Source organism: Rana temporaria, chromosome 11, assembly GCF_905171775.1.
Source record: "Rana temporaria chromosome 11, aRanTem1.1, whole genome shotgun sequence".
In the NCBI taxonomy this organism is placed as follows: Eukaryota; Metazoa; Chordata; class Amphibia; order Anura; family Ranidae; genus Rana; species Rana temporaria.
The window spans coordinates 142,956,324-142,979,786 of NC_053499.1; the positions used below are offsets into that span (position 1 = coordinate 142,956,324).

General features: G+C 48.8%; 1 protein-coding gene across 1 annotated transcript in view; it reads left to right on the forward strand.

Moving 5' to 3' along the window:
• The first annotated feature begins 639 nt into the window (after window positions 1–639).
• Window positions 640–23,463, forward strand: part of HYDIN (HYDIN axonemal central pair apparatus protein) — a 159,070-nt gene continuing 136,246 nt past the window's right edge. Inside the window, exons 1-5 of the mRNA XM_040329299.1 lie at window positions 640–708; window positions 15,056–15,205; window positions 15,680–15,805; window positions 17,488–17,607; window positions 19,626–19,760. Coding sequence (XP_040185233.1) covers window positions 15,065–15,205; window positions 15,680–15,805; window positions 17,488–17,607; window positions 19,626–19,760 — 522 coding nt within the window. The 5' untranslated portion in view covers window positions 640–708; window positions 15,056–15,064. The remainder of the gene's footprint in view (window positions 709–15,055; window positions 15,206–15,679; window positions 15,806–17,487; window positions 17,608–19,625; window positions 19,761–23,463) is intronic.

Here is a 23,463-nt window from a genome sequence, read left to right on the forward strand (position 1 = left end):
CCATGTGCAGAGCCCAGGAAGTCGGCATTGCGCTGCGCTAATCACAGGCAGGGAGACATTGTCCTGATGCGTGGCTGCAGAGATCGGAAATGTCTCACTGTCTGTGATCAGCGCAGTGCAGTGCTGACTTCCTGGCGGGCTCTGCACGTGGGGTCTGCGAACACGCCGGAGCTCATCCTTACAGGTCGCCAGAGGCCGACTGTCTATCTTCTCTCACATCAGGCAAATACAGAAAACCAGCTAAATCATGTCATGGATTTTCTATGCACATCGAGAGCTAATATAAGTGTGTGAAGTTTGCCTTTATATTATCTCTCCACAACTTCCTGGGCACCAGATTTCAGGCTGACAATGGGAATGCTGGCATTGTGAGTCATTCACATTCTGTTCTTGCAGCTGGAACGTGTGTTGTCCTATCACTCTCCCCCACAGACCAATAAATCTAGGGGTTCCTTCTACACCCCTTCCCTTCCAGCAGCCCACCTCCACTTCCCCCGCCCCCGGGGCTCTGACACAGCTCAGTGCCAGTGGATGTGACCTGTGGGAGGGGGACACTATTATGTGCTGCACACATGATTTCCTCTCACGCTTAGACTCTGGCAACAAGTGGGCAGGGCGGTGGCCATAGAGACGGGAAGAAGCTAATGGGCGGGACTTGTAGTTATGGTGACCAATAGACTCTCACAGCCCGACTGACACTGAGGAGAGGTGAGTGTACCAAAACTTGTACCCCTCCCCCACAGACACCCCGAAATCCCACACACCCCACAGACACAAGGACAGCCTGAACCCCCCCCCCCCCCCAGAGATATCCTGAGAGCCTGCCCCCCCCCCCCCCCCCAGAGATATCCTGAGAGCCTGCACCCCCCTCCCAGAGATATCCTGAGAGCCTTCACCCCCCTCCCAGAGATATCCTGAGAGCCTGCACCCCCCCCCAGAGATATCCTGAGAGCCTGCACCCTCCCCCCCCAGAGATATCCTAAAACCCTCAACCCCCCCCCAGAGATATCCTGAGAGCCTGCACCCCCCCCCCCCCCCAGAGATATCCTGAGAGCCTGCACCCTCCCCCCCCAGAGATATCCTAAAACCCTCAACCCCCCCCCAGAGATATCCTGAGAGCCTGCACCCTCCCCCCCCCAGAGATATCCTGAGAGCCTTCACCCCCCTCCCAGAGATATCCTGAGAGCCTGCACCCCCCCCCAGAGATATCCTGAGAGCCTGCCCCCTCCCCCCCCAGAGATATCCTAAAACCCTCAACCCCCCCCCCAGAGATATCCTGAGAGCCTGCACCCTCCCCCCCCAGAGATATCCTAAAACCCTCAACCCCCCACCCCAGAGATATCCTGAGAGCCTGCACCCCCCAGAGATATCCTGAGAGCCTGCCCCCCCCCAGTGATATCCTAAGAGCCTTCACCCCCCCCAGAGATATCCTGAGAGCCTGCACACCCCCCCCCCCAGAGATATCCTGAGAGCCTGCACCCCCCCAGAGATATCCTGAGAGCCTGCACCTTCCCAGAGATATCCTGAGAGCCTGCACCCCCCCAGAGATATCCTGAGAGCCTGCACCCCCCCCCACAGAGATATCCTGAGAGCCTGCACCCCCCCCAGAGATATCCTGAGAGCCTGCACCCCCCCACAGAGATATCCTGAGAGCCTGCACCCCCCTCCCAGAGATATCCTGAGAGCCTGCACCCCCCCTCCCCAGAGATATCCTGAGAGCCTGCACCCCCCCCAGTGATATCCTGAGAGCCTGCACCCCCCCCCCCAGAGATATCCTGAGAGCCTGCACCCCCCCCCAGAGATATCCTGAGAGCCTGCCCCCCCCAGTGATATCCTGAGAGCCTGCACCCCCCCCCCAGAGATATCCTGAGAGCCTGCACCCCCCCCCCCCCAGAGATATCCTGAGAGCCTGCACCCCCCAGTGATATCCTAAGAGCCTTCACCCCCCCTCCCAGGGATATCATGAGAGCCTGCACCCCCCCCCAGATATCCTGAGAGCCTGCCCCCCCCAGAGATATCCTGAGAGCCTGCACACCCCCCAGATATCCTGAGAGCCTGCACCCCCCCAGAGATATCCTGAGAGCCTGCACCCTCCCCCCTAGAGATATCCTGAGAGCCCGCCCCCCCCCCCGAGATATCCTGAGAGCCTGCACCCCCCCCCCAGAGATATCCTGAGAGCCTGCACCCCCCCAGAGATATCCTGAGAGCCTGCACCCCCCCCAGAGATATCCTGAGAGCCTTCTCCCCCCCCCCCAGAGATATCCTGAGAGCCTGCACCCCCCCCCCAGAGATATCCTGAGAGCCTGCACCCCCCAGAGATATCCTGAGAGCCTGCACCCCCCCCCCCCCAGAGATATCCACTTCCACCACAGACAAAAGAACAGCCTTGACCCCCCCCCCCCCCCAGAGATATCCTGAGCGCCTGCACCCCCCCCCCCCACAGACACCCTGAGAGCCTGCACCCCCCCAGAGATATCCTGAGAGCCTGCACCCCCCCCAGAGATATCCTGAGAGCCTGCCCCCCCCGAGATATCCTGAGAGCCTGCACCCCCCCCAGAGATATCCTGAGAGCCTGCCCCCCCCCAGAGATATCATGAGAGCCTGCACCCCCACCCTAAAAATCCCCCACCCCCACAGACGCAAGGACAGCCTGAACCCCCCTCCCCCCCTGAGATCCGGAGATATCTTGAGAGCATCCCCCCGATATACTAAGAGCATGTACCCCCCCCTCCAGAGATGTGCTCCCCCCAACCTCACCACAGACACTCCAAGAGCCTGCCCCCCCCCCCCCCCCCAGACCTGAGGATCCGACTTGAAGGCGACTTCCATTATCGTCTATGGGCACAAGTCAGATGAAAGTCGACTTCAAGTAGTACAGGGGCCTTTAAAGTCAGAGTTACTTCAGTAGTACTATTTAAGAGCGCTCATTAACTAACAGGGGGTTTCACATGTCACGTGACTTGGGGGTCTCACAAGTCGCACCCCAAATCGTGGCAGTGTGATCCTTCCTGAACTACTCTGATGCAAATCTCATGTGACTTGAATGCCATAGACTGTAATGTAAACTCTCAAAAGTCAGGGATTCTAATGGAGACCTCAATACAATGGGGACCCTGATATAAGGCTAGAGTCTGATATGGCCTCTGATAAAAGGGGGGACTCTGGTGCAGGTTCTGATGTAAGGAGGGATTCTTATGGGGACCTCAATACAATGGGGACCCTGATATAAGGCAAGAGTCTGACATGGCCTCTGATAAAAGGGTGTCCCTGATGTAAGGGGGGACTCCGGTGCAGGTTCTGATGTAAGGAGGGATCCTTATGAGGACCTCGATGTAAAGGGGACCCTGATATGAAACTGATGTGGTCTCTGATAAAAGGGTGTCCCTGATGTAAGGGGGGACTCTGCTAATGAAGATAACTCTGAAGTAAGGGGGCATTATGATGGGGACCCTGATGCAGGTTTTGATGTAAGGAGGGATTCTTATGGGGACCAACATGTAAAGGGGACCCTGATATAAGGTGAGAGTCTGATATGGACTCTGATAAAAGGATGTTCTTGATGTAAGGGGGGACTCTGCTGTGGACTCTGGCAATGAAGGTAACTCTGAAGTAAGAGGGCATTCTGATGGGGACCCTGATGTAAGGGGGGACTCTGATGTAAGGGGGGATTCTAATGGGGATCTCGATGTAAAGGGGACCCTGATATAAGATGAGAGTCTGATATTGACTCTGATTAAAGGATGTCCTTGATGTAAGGGGGGATTCTGTTGCAGGTTCTAAAGTAAGGTGGGATTCTAATGGGGACTTTGATGTAAAGGGGACCCTGATATAAGGTGAGAGTCTGATATGGTCTGGGGTGCCAAGGTTTGCTTCACAGGTATAGTGGTTGTCATCCTGATCCGTCAGCTCTTAGACCATTTTCGACATATGAATGTCATTTCTATACTCATTCTCAATCTTTATAAATCTGCAGCTTTTATTATACTAATTCATGGAGATTCTGACACAAAGGTCACTTCCTGTTATAGGGTGACAACTCTCTGTCCCTGTCTCCCAATTGTCCTCCTGCGTTGTCACCCTGTCACAGAGGCTTCCAATGGAGACTACAAGTGGCCTTTACAGCACACATTGCACAAGCTTGGTCATCAGGAAACATGCCCAGAGAAATGCCATGCAGCCAGAGGCTTTGCTAGGCCGGTGCAGGGGGTGCGAATCGCACCCGGGTGACACCCGCCAGAGGGGTGACACCCGTGGGTAGCAGCACCACTAACACCGCCCACTGCCCTGATTAGCTGTGCCTTGCACCGCTGTGTACCTCAGCACAGCAGCGTGGAACGAAGCAGCCTCCTCCTCTCTGTTTACATCCACAGACGAGGAGGAGCCTGTGGTCGAGGGACACACAGTGAGTGTATCTGTCAGCTCTGTGCTGAGGTATGTAAGGGGAGGCGTCTATACTGCTGGGGGGGGGTCTGCACTGAGGGGGGTCTGTAATGCTGGGGGGGTCTGCACTGGGGGGGTGTCTGTACTGAGGGGGGGTCTGTAATGCTAGGGCGGTCTGTACTGAGGGGGATCTGTAATGCGGGGGTGGGGTCTGCACTGGGGGGTGTCTTTACTGAAGGGGGGTCTGTAATGCTAGGGCGGTCTGTACTGAGGGGGGGTCTGTAATGCTGGGGGGTCTGCACTGGGGGGGTGTCTGTACTGAGGGAGGGTCTGTACTGCTAGGGTGGTCTGTACTGAGGGGGGGGGGGTCTGTAATGCTGGGGGGGGTCTGCACTGGGGTGGTGTCTGTACTGAGGGGGGGTCTGTAATGCTAGGGCGGTCTGTACTGAGGGGGGGTCTGTAATGCTAGGGTGGTCTGTAATGCTGGGGGGGGGTCTGCACTGGGGGGATGTCTGTACTGAGGGGGGGTCTGTAATGCTAGAGCGGTCTGTACTGAGGGGGGATCTGTAATGCTGGGGGGGTCTGCACTAGGGGGGTGTCTGCACTGCTGGGGGGTGTCTGTACTGAGGGGGGTCTGCACTGAGGTGGGGGGTGTCTGTACTGATGGGGGTCTGCACTTGGGTGGGGGTGTCTGCACTTAGGTGGGGGTGTCTGTACTGATGGGGGTCTGCACTTAGGTGGGGGTGTCTGTACTTAGGTGGGGGTGTCTGTACTGATGGGGGTCTGCACTTATATGGGGGGTCTGCACTGATGGAGTGTTCTATACTGAGGGAGGAGGTCTATATTAATGGAGGGGGTCTGTACTTAGTGGGGGGGTCTGTACTGAGGGAGGGGGTCTGTACTTAGTGAGAGGGGTCTCTACTGAGGGAGGGGGGTCTGTAGTTAGTGGAGGGTGGTCTGTACTGAGGGGGGACTATAGTTGGTGGGGGGGGGGGGTGACACCAACCCTAGTGATGCCACTGCATGCAGCCATCACTGGAGTACATGTAGACAGGAAGTAGCTGCAAATAGGCTGCAGGAGATCAGCCGCACTGAGATGTAACAGATGAAAACAAGGATTTTATTATAAACAGGACAATATTAGTGACACACAAACATCCAATTCAGGTCAACATCTAATGACAAATCTTCCTACAATGTTCCCGATCTGAAGCCGATTGGATGAAACTTCAGAAAGGACAGAAAAAGGCAGCGGAGTGTGCGGCTGGCATGTCACCGCAGATTAGTGGTGACACCGCGCTGCGCTGATTGATGTATGGGGGGGGGGGCTGTGTCACGGCGGGGGGGATTAATCTGCTCTCCTATTATCATGAACCCTCCGGATGGAAATGGCGCATGTAGGTCACACAGACTTTATGTATTAAGATATGCTTTGAGTGCTGCAGCTTATAGTCTCCCTCCTCTAGCTGCGGCACGTGTGTTTTCTGTACAGAGCCAGTAATGGGGGGGTTGGGGGGGGACACAAAGGGAAATCTTATACTGGGCACACATGGAGCAATTCCATCACTGTCTGCCATTACCGTCCTCCAGGTTTCCATCACATAGGCGTGTTTGCCGGCACAGGGATGTAGAGACGTTCCGTGCATCCATGTGCGGGCAGAACCATTCATGTCAATTGGGACGCAGCTGGCGTGCCAACACAGACGCTGCTCCTAATTGGACATCTATGTGGGTGCGTGTCGCCAGACTCACACTGTGTGCGTTTAGGGCCATGCGCCCGTAAGGAATGGGAGCAACGACCGTGTCCGTACAGCCACTGCATCCCGACTGACATTAAAGGGCCTGCCTGCATGGAACACCTGTGCATCCTCATGCGAGCAAACACTGCTATCACATAGGTGTATACCCACTTTGCCGACCACGCAGTGTAACTTTACTGCTATGGTGTGGGCAAGCCAGCGGCGCAGAATCACGTATATACAGTATCTCACAAAAGTGAGTACACCCCTCACATTTCTGTAAATATTTTATTCTATCTTTTCATGTGAAAACACTGAAGAAATTACTCTTTTTCAGCCAACTTTCACCAAATCCCCTTTTTTCTTGAGCTCATTACCGCCACCCTTTGGGCAACTTCTGCTATTGTTGTCTGATCTTTAGCATTGGTTCTGAGCATGCGTGTTTGTACTTTGGACTTAAGTCCGAAAGGACTTGTGTACACACGATCGGATTATACCATCGGACATTTGTTGTCAAAGTTGTCATTTGTTGTCAAAGTTGTCATTTGTTGTCAAAGTTTGTCAAAGTTTGAAAGCATTCACAGCGAACATTTGTCCGATGAAAAACCATACACACGGTCGGATTGTCCAATCAAACAGGTCCGTCGGACATTTGTTGTCAGAAAGTCCGATCGTGTGTATGGGCCTTTACAGTGTACATTTTCTGTCCCCTCAAAATAACTCAGCACACAACCATTCATGTTTAAACCAATGGCAACAAAAGTGAGTACACCCCTGCATGCTCAGAACCAATGTTAAAGATCAGACAACAATAGCAGAAGTTGCCCAAAGGGTGGCGGTAAAGAGCTAAAAAAAAGGGGGGATTTGGTGAAAGTTGGCTGAAAAAGTTCTGCCGTGTGTATGCAGAACAAGTTCACGAGCCAACGCCCATTCGGAGCAAAATCCACGGAAAAGTCAGATGGAAGTCCGATTGTGTGTATGAGGCTTTATACAAGCTGTACACTCACTACTTTACATTGTAGCAAAGAGTCATTGCTTCAGTGTTTTCACATGAAAAGATAGAATAAAATATTTACAGAAATGTGAGGGGTGTACTCACTTTTGTGAGATACTGTATATACGTGATTCTGCGCAGCTGGCTTGCCCACACCATAGCAGTAAAGTTACAGTGCGTGGTCGGCAGAGTGGGTATACACCTATGTGATAGCAGTGTTTCCTCGCATGAGGAAAATGTCCACACTGGGCCCAAAGTATCAATATTTTGTGTGGCCACCATTATTTTCCAGCACTGCCTTAACCCTCTTGGGCATGGAGTTCACCAGAGCTTCACAGGTTGCCACTGGAGTCCTCTTCCCCTCCTCCATGATGACATCACAGAGCTGGTAGATGTTAGAGACTTTGCGCTCCTCCACCTTCCGTATGAGGATGCCTATCAGATGCTCAATAGAGTTTAGGTCTGGAGACATGCTTGGCCAGTCCATCACCTTTACCCTCAGATTCAGGTGTGTTTGGGGTCGTTATCATGCTGGAATACTGCCCTGCGGCCCAGTCTCTGAAGGGAGGGGATCATGCTCTGCTTCAGTATGTCACAGTACATGTTGGCATTCATGGTTCCCTCAATGATCTGTAGCTCCCCAGTGCCGGATTAGTGTCCGATTGTTCACTGCAATATTGCAGCACCACGATAAGTCACTTATTGCCTCCATTACTAGTAATAAAAAACTAAAAATTCAAGTATATATCCCATAGTTTGAAGATGCTATAACTTTTGCGCAAACCAATCAATATACGCTTATTGGAATTTTTTTAACCAGTTGAGTATTACATAAGTACAGGTGAGGGTGGGGGGTGTTCAGGTTGAGTCATACACAAGGAGAATTCAAGGCAGGTTGAGATCCAGTTGAGTATTGCATAAGTACAGGTCAGGGTGGGGGGTGTTCAGGTTGAGTGATACACAAGAAGAGGTCAAGGCAGGTGGTGTTCAGGTTGAGTAGTACACAAGTAGAGGTCAGGACAGGTTGAGATCCAGTTGAGTATTGCATAAGTACAGGTCATGGTGGGTTGTGTGACAGAGTCACTTTGGGTAGCGGGGACCGTGAAACCCAGAATCCCTTGGGGTGGTTGGGAAAACCCTTTTTCAGTTCCCCATGCACCTCCTATGTCTAAGTTACCCTGTGTCTCTAATAGGGGCACAGGGTGACCGAAGTCTGATCTGTACTAATCGGACTCACTGGAATGTTGTGTGTGTGTTTATATATATATATATATATATATATATAGTATATTGTCTCATTTTGTTGTGTACTCTTTGCTGGATTGTTTGGGGTGTGGCTGTATTACCATGTTTCATTGTGTCTGTCTGCCTTGGATATTATGGGATGCGTATGTAGATTAGCTGTGAGATTGGTGGGGCGAATTACTGCAACAGCTCTCACTGCTGATTGGACAGTCGACCCCGCCCGGAATGCAAAGGTGGGGGGATTGTTCAGAGTATTACCCATATACCTGTGTTTTCAGTAAATGGTCCATGTTCAGCAACCAAACGAGTATTGTCTTGTTTTGTGCTTGTTAGCGGTTAGAATATCTGCTATCTATATTGTTTTTAAATATTCATTTTATTTTCAAAAAGATAGGCAGATACATGTTTAAACCAGTCACAATAATAACACCTTGATATATCGTTAACATATACATCAAACCCCTAGGTTAAACAAGAAAAATAACAGAAAAGAAACCCATGGTGTAATCTTCCATATTTAAACCTTAACTTATCAAAGATATTCCTTCCCTTCCTGTTCTCCTACAGTCAGGGGCTATCTTGGCACTGGCTGCCCTTTAAAACATGTATCTCCTACCTAATATCTTAACCCCCTATATCCCCCTTCCCCCAACCCCCCCCCCCTAGTTCCCTCACCCACCCTGAAACCCCCCCCCCCCCTTCATTCGATCCACCTGACGGGAGGTCGGTGGGTGGTGTTTAGGTTGAGTCATACACAAGAAGAGGTCAGGACAGGTGGTGTTCAGGTCGAGAAGTACACAAGCACAGGTCAGGGTAGGTGGTGTTCAGGTTGAGTAGTACACAACTACAGGTCAGGGAAGGTGGTGTTCAGGTTGAGTAGTACACAACTACAGGTCAGGGCAGGTGGTGTTCAGGTTGAGTAGTACACAACTACAGGTCAGGGAAGGTTGAGTGCAGGTTGAGTAGTACACAACTACAGGTCAGGGTAGGTGGTGTTCAGGTCGAGAAGTACACAAGCACAGGCCAGGGAAGGTGGGGTTCAGGTTGAGTTGTACACAGGCACAGGTCAGGATATGGGGTGTTTAGGTTGAGTCGCACACAAGTTCAGGTCAGGGTAGGGTATGTTTAGGTTGAGTCGCACACAAGTTCAGGTCAGGGTAGGTGGGGTTCAGGTTGAGTCATAGGCAAGTAAATGTTAGAGCGGGTGGTGGTCAGGCTGAGTCGCACACAAGTTCAGGTCAGGGTAGGGTATGTTTAGGTTGAGTCGCACACAGGTTCAGGTCAGGGTAGGTGGGGTTTAGGTTGAGTCATAGGGAAGTAAATGTTAGAGTGGGTGGTGGTCAGGCGGTGGTGGTCAGACTGAGTCGCAAACAAGTTCAGGTCAGGGTAGGGTATGTTTAGGTTGAGTCGCACACAAGTTCAGGTCAGGGTAGGGTATGTTTAGGTTGAGTCGTACACAAGTTCAGGTCAGGGTAGGGTATGTTTAGGTTGAGTCGTACACAAGTTCAGGTCAGGGTAGGGTATGTTTAGGTTGAGTCGCACACACAAGTTCAGGTCAGGGTAGGTGGGGTTCAAGTTGAGTCATAGGCAAGTAGTGGTCAGGGCGAGTGGTGGTCAGGTTGAGTTGTACTCAAGTAGAGGTCAGGGTGATTGTTTTTTTATTTTTTTCTTTTTTAATTTTTTATTTATGTCAGGGAAATCGGCTCACGCACGAGCCGCAACAGTAACATCAGATCAGTACAGTCCGATAAAACAAAACAATCATTTTGCAAAGTAACGTTAACATACCGAGACAAAACATACGTGTCCCCGAGTCTATAGCGTTTTGACTTCCCTTTAAAAGTACCCCCTCGAGGTCGACTGATATCACTTTCCCCAATCAGGGTTTCAAAGTCGGGGGAGGTCCCTTGTCGGGTTGAACACGGGCGTCTCTCGTCTTGAGCATCCTATGCGGATGAACAGCACCAACTGTGGCATCGCGGGTCGTCCGGGCCAATCCCCGTGTTTTTTTTTTTTTTTTTTTTTTAAAAAGAAGTGAAAAACTAGATTAGAGAAAAGGTAAAGAGAAAGAGAGAAAGGAGAGAGAGGGGGAGAGAGAGGAAGGTAGGGGAGAGCATCGAGGGATAGGGGGGGGGGGGTGTTAGGTGGCAGGGCCCACAGACATGGGCTCAGTCCCACATTCACCTGGAAGTATTGTCAATTTGTGTATAGGGGTTGTCTCGTGCAGGGGCTGCACGGAGTCCATCAGGCTCCGATATTTGCTCCTCTAGTCAGTCCGCATCGGGGGCAGAAAACTGCTCCGCCGCTCAAAGCGTCAGGTCCACTCCCCTCAGAAGTTGCCCTTCATTGGAGTATTTCCAGAGGTTCCAGTGTTGCCAAGTTTTGGTGTACAATTCTTGCCTATTTTGGTTGCTCAAAATCAGGTCTTCCAGTCTACCTATTTCGTCCGCCCTCTGCAGCCACATGGCCACAGTTGGCGGGTGAGGGGACTTCCACAGGATAGGGATGCAGGATTTTGCTGCATCCAGCAGATGACGTACAACTGAGTTCTTGTAAACTTGTGCAGGTGAGTTGTTAGCGTGCAAAAGGAAGTAGGCCGGGTCTTCCGGAACCTCTCGGTCCGAGAATTGTCGAATTATCCTTCGGACCTCGCCCCAGAAGTCCCTGAGCCTGGGGCAAGACCAAAAGACATGTAGGAGAGTGCCACTCTCCTCCTGGCATCGCCAGCACGTATCTGGTGTTGTAGGGAAGAACCTGTGTAGCAGCGCCGGTGTCCTGTACCAGCGTGTAAGGAGTTTGTAGTTCAGCTCTTGGGCCTTGGTGCATAGGGAGGATTTGTGTGTGAATCTTAATATGTTCCGTTTCTGAGCAGTGGTAAAGTGGCAGTCCAGTTCCTGTTCCCACTTAAGAAAGCATGGGGGTTGGAAGTTCTCTGGTGGTGTGATAAGTATACCATATGTCAGGGAGAGCGTATGTGGCAGCGGTCCTGTCTCTATGCAAAGTTCCTCAAACTCCGTAGGGGACTGACTTGTGTCTACGGGAGGGGGTAGACTGGTAAGGAAATGACTAAGCTGTAGTGCTCTCATAAAATCTAGGCGATACATTCCCCCCGGGTCCGAGAGCTCCGCCACTGTCCTCCATCGTCCCTGTGTTCCGAAGTGGGATGCTTGATGCATGCCCGCATCTTTTAGGGTTTGGAAGGGTTTATCTCCCATGCCCGGGGCAAATCGAGGGTTGCCTAAGATAGGTCTCAACGCCGAGTCTCGGGACGAGAGCGAGGGAAGCGTCAGCAGGCGTGCACATGCTTTAATCGTGCAGCCTATTAGGGTGATTGTTTTTAGTGACCAGTATATTAGTCTTGATTTTTAGGGTGCACTACAATTTGATTGGCCAGTGCTTCTTTCTATCAGATCTCCGGCTCCCCCTGCTGTCCATGCTGTGGATGTAGGACATTCTGTACAGGGCTAGCGATGGGGGTCATTCATATTACATGAAATATCCCAAAATCTGAGCGTCAGGTCAGCTCTAATCCCCCCGACAGATGTAATCTGCTCACTAAGGACGGATTAACGTTCCTGTACCGCCAACCATCAACTGTGGATTTCCGTACACGCTTAGCGCTGCCCCTTCTATGTCCCCGGGCTCAGAGATTATAAATACATATATTATATATATATAGTACATCTCACATCCATGGCCTCAGTAAATATATATATACAGAGAGAGAGAGAGAGAGAGAACTGTATATACTGTACACCCCCCATCCATTTCCTCATTATATACAAAGAGAGAGATCTGTATAGACATATCATTTATAGCAGGGTTGACAAATTTGCTTGGAATCTAGGAGCCAGCTAAAAAAGTTAGGAGCCAGAAAACGCACCCCGTCCCGACGAGCTTGCGCGCAGAAGCGAACACATATGTGAGCAGCGCCCTCATATGTAAACGGTGTTCAAACCACACATGTGAGGTATCGCCGCGATTGGTAGAGCGAGAGCAATAATTCTAGCCCTAGACCCCCTCTGTAACTCAAAACATGCAACCTGTAGATTTTTTTAAACGTCGCCTATGAAGATTTTAAAGGGTAAAAGTTTGTCGGCATTCCACGAGCGGACGCAATTTTGAAGCGTGACATGTTGGGTATCAATTTACTCTGCGTAATATTATCTTTCATAATATTAAAAAAAATGGGGATAACTTTACTGTTGTCTTATTTTTTAATTAAAAAAAGTGTAATTGTTTCCCAAAAAAGTGCGCTTGTAAGACCGCTGCGCAAATACGGCATGACAGAAAGTATTGCAACGGTCGCCATTTTATTTTCTAGGGTGTTAGGATAACAAATATATATAATGTTTGGGGGTTCTAATTAGAGGGAAGAAGATGGCAGTGAAAATAGTGAAAAATTACATTAGAATTGCTGTTTAACTTGTAATACCAACGGCCACCACCAGATGGCGCCAGCTTACACATCTGGTGGTAATAACTTGTAATACCAACGGCTCACCACCTGGCGACTTGCAAGCCAAGTCGCCAGGTCCCTATTTCTAGTCGCCATGGCGACCTGGCACCCGGGATTTGTCGAGCCCTGATTTATAGTACATTCCCTGTCTATGTCCTCTCTCTCTCTCTCTCTCTCTCTTTATATATATATATATATATATATATATATATATATATATATATATATATATATATATATATATATATATATATATATATATATATATATATATATATATATATATAAAAAGATCTGAATATACATATAATATATATTACATCCCCGTCTATGTCCTCATTTTATTTATAGAGAGAAATCTGTATGTACATATACTGGACACCAGGAATGGGTCCTGGACAACAGGTATATTTCCCCCCTGTTTGGGTTGTGAACCCTTTAAGGGGGTTTGAAGCTGATGTAGAATACCCGGGTGTTCTCACCCGTGCAGGGTAAGGATTACGGGGTAGTCCTGCAAGAGAGGAGAGGAGTAACTTTCAGTATTCTCCGGATGGCTAAATTCTTATTAGGGACCTGGAATTTCATAGGTTCAAAGAGTTTTGGGTGGGAAGAACCTCCACACCCTGATTACAGGGACTTTGGTCCTGAATGGGTTTACCCAGACGCCTTATGCCCCATACACATGACCGGATTTCCCGTCGGAAAAACCTTGGATGGTTTTTCCGACGGAATTCCGCTCAAGCTTGTCTTGCATACACACAGTCACACAAAAGTTCTCTGAACTTTCGTCCGTCAAGAGCGCGGTGACATCCAACAATGCGATGAGCCGGGAAAATGAAGTTCATTGTGGCTGGAAGAACAGTCTCTTGGAGGGATGCCAGCTTTCTTGGAAGGAATCCATTATTCTCTCTAGTCCCATGTCTCCATTTATTATAGAATTGCCTCAAGTCGTATTATTTTATCAACTCTGCAGGTAAAATGCCAGTCGTGCATACCCACAGCTCCGGGTATCGGCTTTCCCGTACATCGCTGATATGGCTTACTATTTGTTTTCCAAGTGATTGATTTCTGGAGGTGAACCTCAAAGAAACTGCCAAGTGTTGTCCCTATATTCTCCATAGAGAGCTATTATTGCACCCCGGACCTCATTCCACCATATCACCCAACGTAGCCACTCACATCTTGCCTGTGCACATCATCTCCCTCCCCTCCAATGCCTCCATAGTGGAGGGCGTGCAGGCTGTCCAAATATTTATTCTGTAGGTCCTCAGCAACTTACTGAGCATTGTATCTCTTCTCACATCAGTCTCTGCACCAGAAGAGCTTACACTCTAATGCCCCCCCCCCCCCACCACCCAGGACTGGTGATAGGATTTTTGACACCCTAGGCGAAACCTAATTTTGCCGCACCCCCCCTTTGGCTCCACCCCTGACTTCACCCCCTTTGCCCTGCCCATGTATACCCCACCTTTTTAATGAAGCGCCCATCGAATGCAGCCCACCAGCGCCCATCAAATGCAGCCTCACCAGTGCCCATCAATGATTTGCTACCCTCTCCAACACAGACTTTATCTGTCAGGATTTAAATGCTTGGAGCACCCTGGATATACACATTTTGCTGCAGCCTCACCAGTGCCCATCAAATGCAGCCTCACCAGTGCCCATCAAATGCAGCCTCACCAGTGCCCATTAAATGCAGCTTACCAGTGCCCATCAACGAATGTTTGCTTGCTTCCATTCATTTGGGAGTTGGGACACAGACCCAGTCCTCCGCTGATGCTGAGACTTAGTTGCTTGTTGCAGAGAGAAGAGAGTAGGAACATCAGCGGCCCGGTTGCCCCTAGACAGCAGTGGGCTCTAGGCGGCTGCCTAGTTTGCCTAGTGGTAGCACCGGCCCTGCCCCCACCACAGTCACACAGTATGAATATTATACATTATAAAGCTCTGACATATACCGCAGTGTTGTACAGAGAACACTTAGTCAGTCTCTGCACCAGAGAAGCTTACACTCTAATGCCCCCCCCTCCCAGTCACACATTATTATTATTATTAATATTAGATTCCAGTTTTTGGTATGGATTGGTTTGACGCAGGTTTCTGTCCCTATTAAGGAATAATATTGAAGACGAGATACATTTGGGGGGGTTGTCTGTTGGGGACAGGGATTGTTTATATATCAAGTGCCGTACCGTCACCTCTCTCCCCATGGAACGCTCTAATTGTGTTTGTATCTTACAGATGTACTGAATGTACCAGTTGGCAGCCATGCCAAGCAGCAAGCTCCAGGGGCCCCTGAGCTCCCTGCAGGATGTGCCCAGCGAATTCAGCAGCAAAGTCCAGGCACCGCGCAACCCCAAGCTGAGCAGACGTGAAGAGGCCGCTGTAACGGTAATAGCTGCAGCATAAATTGGGTCGGCATTTTATCCGCAGTGGGGAGATTTAGGCGGACAGATGTTGGTGACTGAAACCTGGGATTATCTGGGCACAAACAAATGAAGGGAGACAGCTGTTCATACAAAGTGCCTGCTCCTTAGAGAATTGGCGGCGTGCCAGGGATTGCGCTGCCACTCTGCGACCAAACATGTGCATTGTGAGGAAGAAATTCAGTTTTGTAACAATAAATGAATAAATCAAAAGAGCTACATGAGCCAATCTGTAATGGAGTGGGCTTCCCTTCCAACTGACTCCAACTCTGATTTTCTTATATATACCCTCAGGCAGTCCTGTCACTCCTTCAACTCTGGAGTATAGGGGTAGGGTAGGGGTGAGCAGAGCATCAGGGTGGCATATAATGTGCTGATCCATATTCATGGTGTTTTACATACACTGTAATCACTGTGTCACGTATATCTTCTTTGGCAGCTGACCCCCTCCATGTTCCTGCGAGAAATGTCGCTGAGTACCGAGCAGAGATTGGCCAACACAAGAGAGATGCATCTGCCGAAGATCATTGAACTGCTGGATATGAGTGAGACCACCCATCAGAAGGTGTGGTATTTGCTAGAGCTACGCCCATGAGCTTCCTTTTTTTTTTTTTTATTCTTTATTTTTCCATTGGTCAGCTTCCTGACCAATCACAAGCTTTCCTGTGGTGTCTATTGTGAATTGTATTCATACACATGTTCAGTATTTAAACTCCAAATAAATGTAATCATAGTCACAACTAAGAAACAATTGCCGAGGCTGTGAAGGTCACTGGAATTCTCATCAACAAGGACAGATACATTTCCAACAATACAAGTTACAGATAGTATTTCACAGAATCATCCAAAGTGTATAAACTCCTAATACCAGTATAGTACTGTGACCTTGCCTCTGGATCAGTTCCTTTCTGACTGGGGCGGGCCCAGATATCAGGACCTTGGGGAGGCCCTGGATATCAGGGGAGGCCCCAGATATCAGGAGCAGCTTGGGAAGACCTTGGATATTAGGCCCAGGCCAGGGGAGGCCCCAGATATCAGGAGCAGCTTGGGGAGGCCCTGGATATCAGGTCCAGGCCAGAGGAGGCCCCGGATATCAGGCCCAGCCTGGGAAGGCCCTAGATCTCGGGCCTATCTCTGTGCCTGAGGAGGCCCTGTATCTCAGGTCCAATTCCTTACCTGGTAAGGCCACAGATATGAAGCCCAGCTCTGTCGGAGGAGGCCCTGGATCTCGGGCCCTGCCTGGGAGGACCCCAAATCTCAGGCACAGCTCTGTGCATGGGAAGGCCCTAGATATTGGACCCAGCTTTATACCTAGGGAGGCCCGAAATCTTAGGCCCAGCTCTGTGCATTCGGAGGCCTCGATTCCCGGCTCCATCTCTGTGCCTTGGAAGGCCTCGGATCCCGGGCCCAGCTCTGTATTACTATGCAGTGTGCTGTGTGCCAGGGGAGGCCCAAGATATTGGACCCAGCTTTGTACTTAGGGAGGCCCCAGATCTCAGGCCCAGCACTGTGCATTGGGAGGCCCTAGATGTTAGGCCAAGCTTTGTGCCTAGGGAGGTCCCATATCTCAGACCGAGCTCTGTGTTTGGCGAGGCCCTAGATATTAGGCACCAACTTTGTGACTAGGGGGGCCACAGATCTCAGGTCCACCTAGGGAGACCCTATATCAGTCCCAGGCTGTATGGAGCCCTCTAATTGGGACTAAGCCCCAGTCCCTCTTATTACTATGCGCTGACCCTTGTCATTCAGCTGTCTGTGGCTGGTAGAGATTTTGGCTTTTGGCAGTTGAATGAAAGGGGTTGAGGGATTGGGCAGTTGATGGAGCATAGCCTTAAAGTCGGGGGTAGGTTAGGTCCCAGTAACAAAGTAAAACTAAATCAGAGGAGCACACAGGAGGCTTTCCTGGCTTATAAAGGTAATAGTGGGCATCTTGTGTTATCATTCCTAGGTTATCCTTTTTGCTTTAAAACTTGAAACAGATCCTGTGCTTCGCCCATGCAGGACTTCTTTTGTGCTGTTTTCATTGTTTTAGCTCACTTCCTCATGCCATCAGGAAATTACCAACCCTCCAAGTATTTTTACATTGGTGAATAAACCCTCCTGTCCATAACATCTCTACACAAATTTGCTATTGACAATTTGTCCTTCCTTTTGTTTAGCCCTTTACAATTTAGAGTGTAAGCTTATGTGGACAGGGTCCTCATTCCTAGTGATTGTTTGTGTTATAATGATGACTTGCCCCTGCAGTTCTCGACAGTAGACTTGGACCAAGCCTTGTTCCAGCCCTTCCCATCAGAGATCGTCTTCCAGAACTATGTGCCATGTGAAACGTATGAGGTGCCACTTGTGCTGAGGAACAATGACAAGGTCAGGCTAATTATGTTTTATATCTTCCTTCTTTGTATACATTAAGTGAAGTTGTCCTCCAGAGTGCAGCCCACCTGGCAAAATACTTGACCTTTCCCTCCGATCCAACAATCTTTGCTCTGTGGTCTTACCTGGCACCACCCTGCCTTTATAAGGAAAACATGCCATCTGGGTCCTCTTCCCACTGCACATGCATGCTGCAACCCCATTTGTTCCTAAAACTCCTGTTGGTACCGGGACAGGGTTGTCTAAATCCCAGGGCAAGAATCCAGTACTGCGCCCCCTCCCCCACTGGTAATACATACCTTAGAATGGGTGTACCACCCTGCATCTATTCTTTACCCCCTTCCTTCACTGCGCCCGAGGCAGTTGTCCCTCCTGCCCACTCCTTGTCCCGTCTCTGAATCCAGTAAATAGTTAGAGGCTGCCTTTGGTATAGCTCATCTATAGGAATAAATGAGGCCACGGTGCATTTGTGCAGTAGGAAAAGATCCAGGCCAATACGCCAATGCGATATCTATCAGGACTGTGCAGTGAAGATCATGGAGGCAGGGAGCAAGCTAAGTATTTAACCTACAGTCAGTGGGGCGAGGGGTTTACTTAAGGGGCAACATTTCTAAAACCACAGTTGTCCTTTATTGCATGACAATGGATTCCTGGAGCACTGTGGGTTATCTAAGAAGAAAATGAATGCTCAGCATGTTCACAAATGACCCCAACCAGCAGCACATGCTTGGCACTTCCTACTATGAGGAAGCATGAGACACACTCTCTCCCATGTGATGCTGCTGATGCCCTGTGTCCAATCCTGTTATGGTCACTCAGGAGCTGAAAGTCCGAATGCATTGGTAACATGAATTTAGGCAGCTGACAGGGCAGAACTGTCTGACATCAATGGGGCCTCTCACTATTGACTTTTGGGCTTCAGATATTCTAGGACAGCCTTGCTCGACCCTTTTCCTCCGGTGTAACCCGGAGCCTCAGGGCCTCACAGAGCGCTTGCTAAATATGATATCTATGACATCCAGTATATTAGTGTGATCAGTGTCTTATATTGGTGGTCAGAGGCGAAAGGCCCTGTACATTTGTGAACAGTGAAAGAAAGATTCCATTACATTGGCCACCTGTGGAAGAAGGCCACCACTTTTGTTGCTGGTCAATAGGAATAATACCTGGTTACACTGGGTGTCAGTGAGAAGAATATATCTTACTTTGGGGGTCAGTGGGAAGAATGCTCCTTACATTGGGGGTCATTGGGAAGAATGTATCTTACATCAGAGGTCAGAGGGAACTATTGGTTACATTAGTGGTCAGTGGTAAAATGCCTATTACACTGGGAGTCAATGGGAAAAGGGTTACTTACATTGATAGTCAGTGGAATAATGCCCCCTACATTGATGGTCAGCAGGAAGAATGATACTTAGATTGAGGGACAGAGGGAAGAATGTCCTATGGTGGTTAGTGGGAAGAACGTTCCTTACATTGGTGATCAGTGGGAAGAATGCCCCTTACATTGGGGGTCAGTGGGAAGAATGCACCTTACATTGGGGGTCATTGGGAAGAATGTATCTTGCACTGGGGGTTAGTGGGAAGAATGCCTGGTTACAATAGTAGTCAATGGGAAGAATTCTCCTTACATTGGGGAGTCAGTGGGAAGAGTGGCCCATTAAGGGTCAGAGGCTCTTCTTACAGACAGCTGAAAAGATAATTGCTGTCAGTGATTACTTATTTAAGAGTGAGAGCAGAGGCTCCACTGGTTCCACATCGCCGGCTCTGCCAAGCGATGCCAGCCCTGGACTACATTATGCAGGCCGGAGATCAGTTTGCTACTGCTCAGTCTCTGAAGGAACCCTGGTTAAGAAAAGCTGTTCTAACACATTCCACCTAAACGTGGATTTCAGCATGCCATAACATGACCCCTCTTGGTGTATATATTGTTTTTTAATGTACTAGATATACAACGTGTTTAGTATGTCTATTGCCACCATCTTGTGTCTTTGATTTGGTCGTTGTTGCAGGTGCCGCGGCTGGTGAAAGTTGTTCAGGAGAATTCACCCTACTTCTCAATCATCAGCCCCAGTGATGTTTGTAACAAAGTGGCCCCGGGCATGCCCTCCACATTCCGGATCCAGTTCACCCCCGAGGAGAACAAGGTACCAGAGGGCACAATGATGGACATATAGGGGCGTCTCACATCACTTTGGATTCATGGATTACATTTTTAGATTAGGTTGTATTTCATCTGATTTATAATGTGACATTCTTCCCCATTTTCTCACATCCGCTGGCTCATTCTACTTCTTGTTATGCCGCGTACACAGGATCGAAAATTCGGACAAGAAAACCGTGGATTTTTTCTGACGGAATGTTGGCTCAAACTTGTGTTGCATACACACGGTCACACAAATCTTGTCGGAAATTCCGACCGTCAAGAACGTGGTGATGTACAAGACGTACGACGAGCTGAGATAAATGAAGTTCAATAGGCAGTTCGGCTCTGCTTGATTTTGAGCATGCATTTTTTTCGGAATTGCATACAGACGAGCGGATTTTCCGATAGGATCTTTTTCCGTCAGAAAAATAGAGAACCTGCTCTCAATCTTTTGTTGTCAGAAATTCCGACAGCAAAAGTCCGATGGAGCATACACACGGTCGGATTTTCCAACCAAAAGCTCACATTGGACTTTTCTTGTCGGAATTTCCGATCGTGTGTACGCGGCATAAGTCTTTTGTAAACAGTGTCCCGACATCATCAATACACACAAGTAGCCAGATTCAGAGAGAGTTACTCCGGCGTATCAGTAGATACACCGTCGTAACTCTGAATCTGCGCCGTCGTAAATTTAAGTGTATTCTCAAATTGAGATACACTTAAATCTAGCTAAGATACGACTGCGGGCGCCTTCTTATCTTAGCTGTCTATTTAGGCCGGCCGCTAGGGGCGTGTACGCTGATTTACGCCTAGAACGCGTAAATCAGCGAGATACGCTTATTCACGAACGTACGCTTGCCCGTCGCAGTAAAGATACGCCGTATACGTAAGGCGGTTTCAGGCCTAAAGTTATTCCACAAAAAAAGATGGCGCAGCCAATGTTAAGTATGGACGTCGGAACCGCGTCAAATTTAATATTTTTTACGTCGTTTGCATAAGTCGTCCGTGAATGGGGCTGGGCGTCATATACGTTCACGTCGAAACAAATAAGTCTTTGCGGCATAATTTGGAGCATGCGCACTGGGATATGTCCACGGACGACGCATGCGCCGTTCGTTAAAAACGTCAATCACGTCGGGTCACGATTCATTAGCATAAAACACGCCCACCTCTTCCCAATTTGAATTAGGCGTGTTTAGGCCGGCACATTTACGTGACGCCGCCGTAACTTAGGACACAAGTGCTTTGTGAATACAGCACTTGCCTCTCTAACTTACGGCGGCGTAGCGTATATGAGATGCGCTACGCCTGCCTAAAGTTAGGCTGATCTACCCGAATCCAGTTAAGTGTTTTCATATTCCCCCATCATCTCCACATATACCCAGAGCCTTAATAATACAAGTAAGCTTGTGCAATTTGTTTCGTAACAAATCTAAATTCGGACAAATTTAGCAACTTTTTCAGGGGTTCGGAAGCATTCGAATTTCCGAACAAAGCAATTATGAATAAAACCGAATCCGAAATAAATTATATCACAAATAGCGAATGCCCGAATGCCTTTGGCATAATTCTTTGTTGCGTTAATGCGGCCTAATTCAACAGCAAGTCGACTTGTTGTGATCCCAACCACACATCCAACAATAACACTCTCTGCTCTGCTCCTCCCTCACCGTGCTGAACTCCCTCTCAAAATGGTGTACAGGGGCAGAGGCTATAGCCGCATGTCAAAAAACTAAAGTAAAATACGAGATTTCAAATCGTTACAAATAACTGCAATGTATTTAGAAAAGTACAAATCTATTCGAAGCACGTTAGGCAGCACCATTGTTAGAGAGACACGGAAAATTACCAATCAACGAACCAAAAAAAAATGTATGAATCAACGAAAAACAATGTACTCTACCGAAAGTACGAATTATAAATCAACTAAAAATAAGGCTTACATTAATAAGAATCATTCTGATTCAATGAAAAATGACGCTTGCGAAAATACAAATTAGTCCGAACACGAAAAATCCCGTTTAGCAAAATTACGAATGATTACGAATCAACAGGACGGAAAACTAAACTAAACAAATTTTTGCATTGTGCACAAGTCTAAATACAAGGGGGCAGATCCACAGAGCGAGTACGCCGGCGTATCTACTGTATCTACTGATACGCCGGCGTACTTTCAAATTACCCGCGTCGTATCTTTGGTTTGAATCCTCAAACCAAGGTACGACGGCATCTGGGTTAGATCCGACAGGTGTACGCCTTCGGGTCTAAGATGCAATACTTTGGCGTCCGCTGGGTGGCGTTCACGTCGTTTTCCGCGTCGGGTATGCAAATTAGCTATTTCCGACGATCCACGAACGTACGAGCGGCCGGCGCCTCTAGTCGGCTTTTTCCGGCGTATAGTTAAAGCTGGTATTTCGTCGCGTATAGTTAGACATGCCATGTTAAGTATGGCCGTCGTTCCCGCGTTTATTTTGAATTTTTTTTTTTTTTTGCGTAAGTCGTCCGTGAATCGGGATGGACATAATTCACGTCTAAGTTAAAAAAAATGACGTTGTTGCGACGTCATTTAGCGCAATGCACGGCGGGGAATTTAGAAACGGAGCATGCGCAGTTCATTCGGCGCGGGGACGCGCTTCATTTAAATGAAACACGCCCCCTAATCGCCGATTTGAATTCCGCCGCCAGAGATAGACTACGCCGCCGTAACTTACGGCGCAAATTCTTCCAGGATTCTAACTAAAGCCAGGTAAGGTACGGCGGCGTAGCGTATCTCTGATACGCTGCACGGGTGCAGATCTCTGTGGATCTGCCCCAAGGTTTATGTTTCCCTCTGCTGCATCAGGGTCACCTATTGGTTGCACAGGCAACTGTAGTGCCCCGTACACACGATCCGAAAATCGTACGAAAAATGCCGCTTTCGAATCGATTGTACGATAATCGGATCGTTAGTACAGAGCTTCCGAGAGCCGATCAGGACAGTTCATTCGATTTTATCCTATCGGACATGGACAGAATTTTTTTTCGTACGATGCCAGATCGTACGATTTTCGTTTAATCAGTACAGCTGTCGTTTGAAAATGCATTACAACACATGACATCACTTCCGATTTTTTATTCTGCGGTACGAGAATTTTCGTGACTTTAGTAAACTCATCAGATTCGACGTGAGATTAGCATACAAAAAAAAAAAAAAACGATCATTCGTCCGATAATCGGATCGTGTGTACCGGGCATAGGTGTTAAGTTCTCTTTAAGGAACTTTGTTTGTGTGTAAGTTTGTTTGATAAAACATTCAGTCGCCATGACTCGGCCTTGGGGAAATGCTCCCCTCTGGTGCCGTTAATGTCTTAGAAAGTCTGACAAATTCTGTTGCATCACCTGCACCAATAAACAGCATTCCCCCAGTGACTTGTCTTCCCTCGGATCAACTGCACACCCGAGACAAACGGCATCTGCTGGGACAGACGGTAACCACAATCCTGTGTTTCACCACCTTCACTCTACCCATTGTGACTCTGTCCATGAGTGATGATATCATATAAGAGAACTCTGACCATTTGTAGGAGTGATGACATCATATAAGGCAGTAGTTCTCAACTCCTATCCTCAAGACCCACTGACCAGGTTTGCAAGATAGCGCAAATACATCACAGGTGATATCATTTGCTGCTCAGTGATTGCAATATAATAGTCTGCATCTACCA